Source organism: Pistacia vera, unplaced genomic scaffold (genome assembly GCF_008641045.1).
Source record: "Pistacia vera cultivar Batoury unplaced genomic scaffold, PisVer_v2 Contig208, whole genome shotgun sequence".
In the NCBI taxonomy this organism is placed as follows: domain Eukaryota; kingdom Viridiplantae; phylum Streptophyta; class Magnoliopsida; order Sapindales; family Anacardiaceae; genus Pistacia; species Pistacia vera.
Genome location: NW_022196011.1, coordinates 576,258 through 577,729, shown reverse-complemented (window position 1 = coordinate 577,729; position 1,472 = coordinate 576,258). Strand labels below are relative to the sequence as shown.

Genomic DNA, 1,472 nt, shown 5'->3' with positions numbered 1-1,472 from the left:
TGGTTACTACAAGCAACATGGATGCTAATTTCTCATCACCAGTTAATAAAGTGCATTAGAATGGACGGTTATATTTAATCTCATATTGCACTGACCAGATTGATGATGAGGATGATGCCAAGTATTAGAGGAGAGCGCGGAAAAGAAGGAAGAAGCTTAATGATAGGCTTTATGCTCTTCGAGCTTTGGTTCCTAAAATTTCAAAAGTAATTCATTCTTCTTTTTAATTTCATCTTATATCTTCTAACAGTAAATTGTATTAGTGTTATAGAATGATTGGATGTTTGATGTTTTCAGATGGATAAAGCTTCAATCCTTGGTGACGCAATAGACTTTATAAAGGAGTTATTAAAGGAAATACAAGAGCTTCAAGATGAACTGGAGGAGCATTCAAATGATGAAGGGAGCCCCGAGAACGATACTGCAAGCATGAATGTTAACCACAACATTGTGAAGCCAAAGATTTTCAGTAACAGCTGCTTCAGGTAATGACAGTACTCTTCCTAAAGTGCAGAATCAAGACCTAGAAATCACTAATGACAAGACACAACAAATGGAGGTAACGTACTCTAAAATCTAAACATAATATCTCCTTCCTCTCTCTAATTAGAATTTCAATATGTCAATTTTATTGTACATTTGAAGGTGCAAGTTGAAGTGGCTCCATTAGATGGAAGCGAGTTCTTTGTTAAAGTGTTTTGCGAACATAAGCTAGGTGTATTTGTAAAATTGATGGAATTGGGTCTGGAAGTGACAAATGCAAATATAACCCATTTTAGGGTACTTGTTTCTAACGTGTTCAAAGTAAAGGTAAAATTATGAACATATTTGAGATAAAAAAACTAAACTACTCTTTAATATTAGTTGTTCTGATTATTATGAACTTCTTGGTGGCAGAAAAAAAGTAGCGAGATTGTTCAAGCTGATCATGTGAAGGATTCTTTGCTGGAGCAAACAAGAAACCCGTCTAGAGTATGGCCTCATGAGATGGCAAAAACTTCAGATTGCATCAATGGAGTGCGAGTATAATCCTCCTCCCCATCATCATCATCACCAGAAGCACCACCTTCACAATCACCATATGAGTTTCCACCACCTTGACAAATAAAAAAGATTATGGTAATGGTTAGAATAAGAGGGGCTACAGTGGAAAATGCTTCTGTTCGCGGGTTTATGTTTGGTGGTGGGGGCGGCCGTCATGGTGGTGGAGGGAATAGTTTCACTGATTTTATAACGGTTGTTGAGAATTTGGGATGAAGCCATTAGTAATGAGAGGTGGTGGAGAGAAGATGAAAAGTGAATGGAGGTGTAAATTTAAGGGTAAAATGAATGCTATGGAGTGAAAATATTTACAAGTTTCAAGTGGTTTAATAATTCAAATAATAAAATTTTAATTATCTATTTAAGAATGGATAACAAGTGTATCAAGTGAATTATATTTTGCGGGATAATAACTGGCAAAGCGGCCAGGC

At 36.1% G+C, this 1,472-nt stretch overlaps 1 protein-coding gene across 1 annotated transcript; it reads left to right on the top strand.

Annotated features, from left to right (window-relative positions):
• Positions 1 to 297: 297 nt before the first annotated feature.
• LOC116129147 (transcription factor ABORTED MICROSPORES-like) lies at positions 298 to 1,029 on the top strand. The gene is made up of 4 exons (XM_031414903.1): positions 298 to 427; positions 471 to 559; positions 646 to 810; positions 898 to 1,029. The coding sequence occupies exons 1-4, from the start codon at positions 298 to 300 to the stop codon at positions 1,027 to 1,029; spliced, it is 516 nt and encodes a 171-aa protein (XP_031270763.1).
• The last annotated feature ends 443 nt before the right edge of the window (positions 1,030 to 1,472 follow it).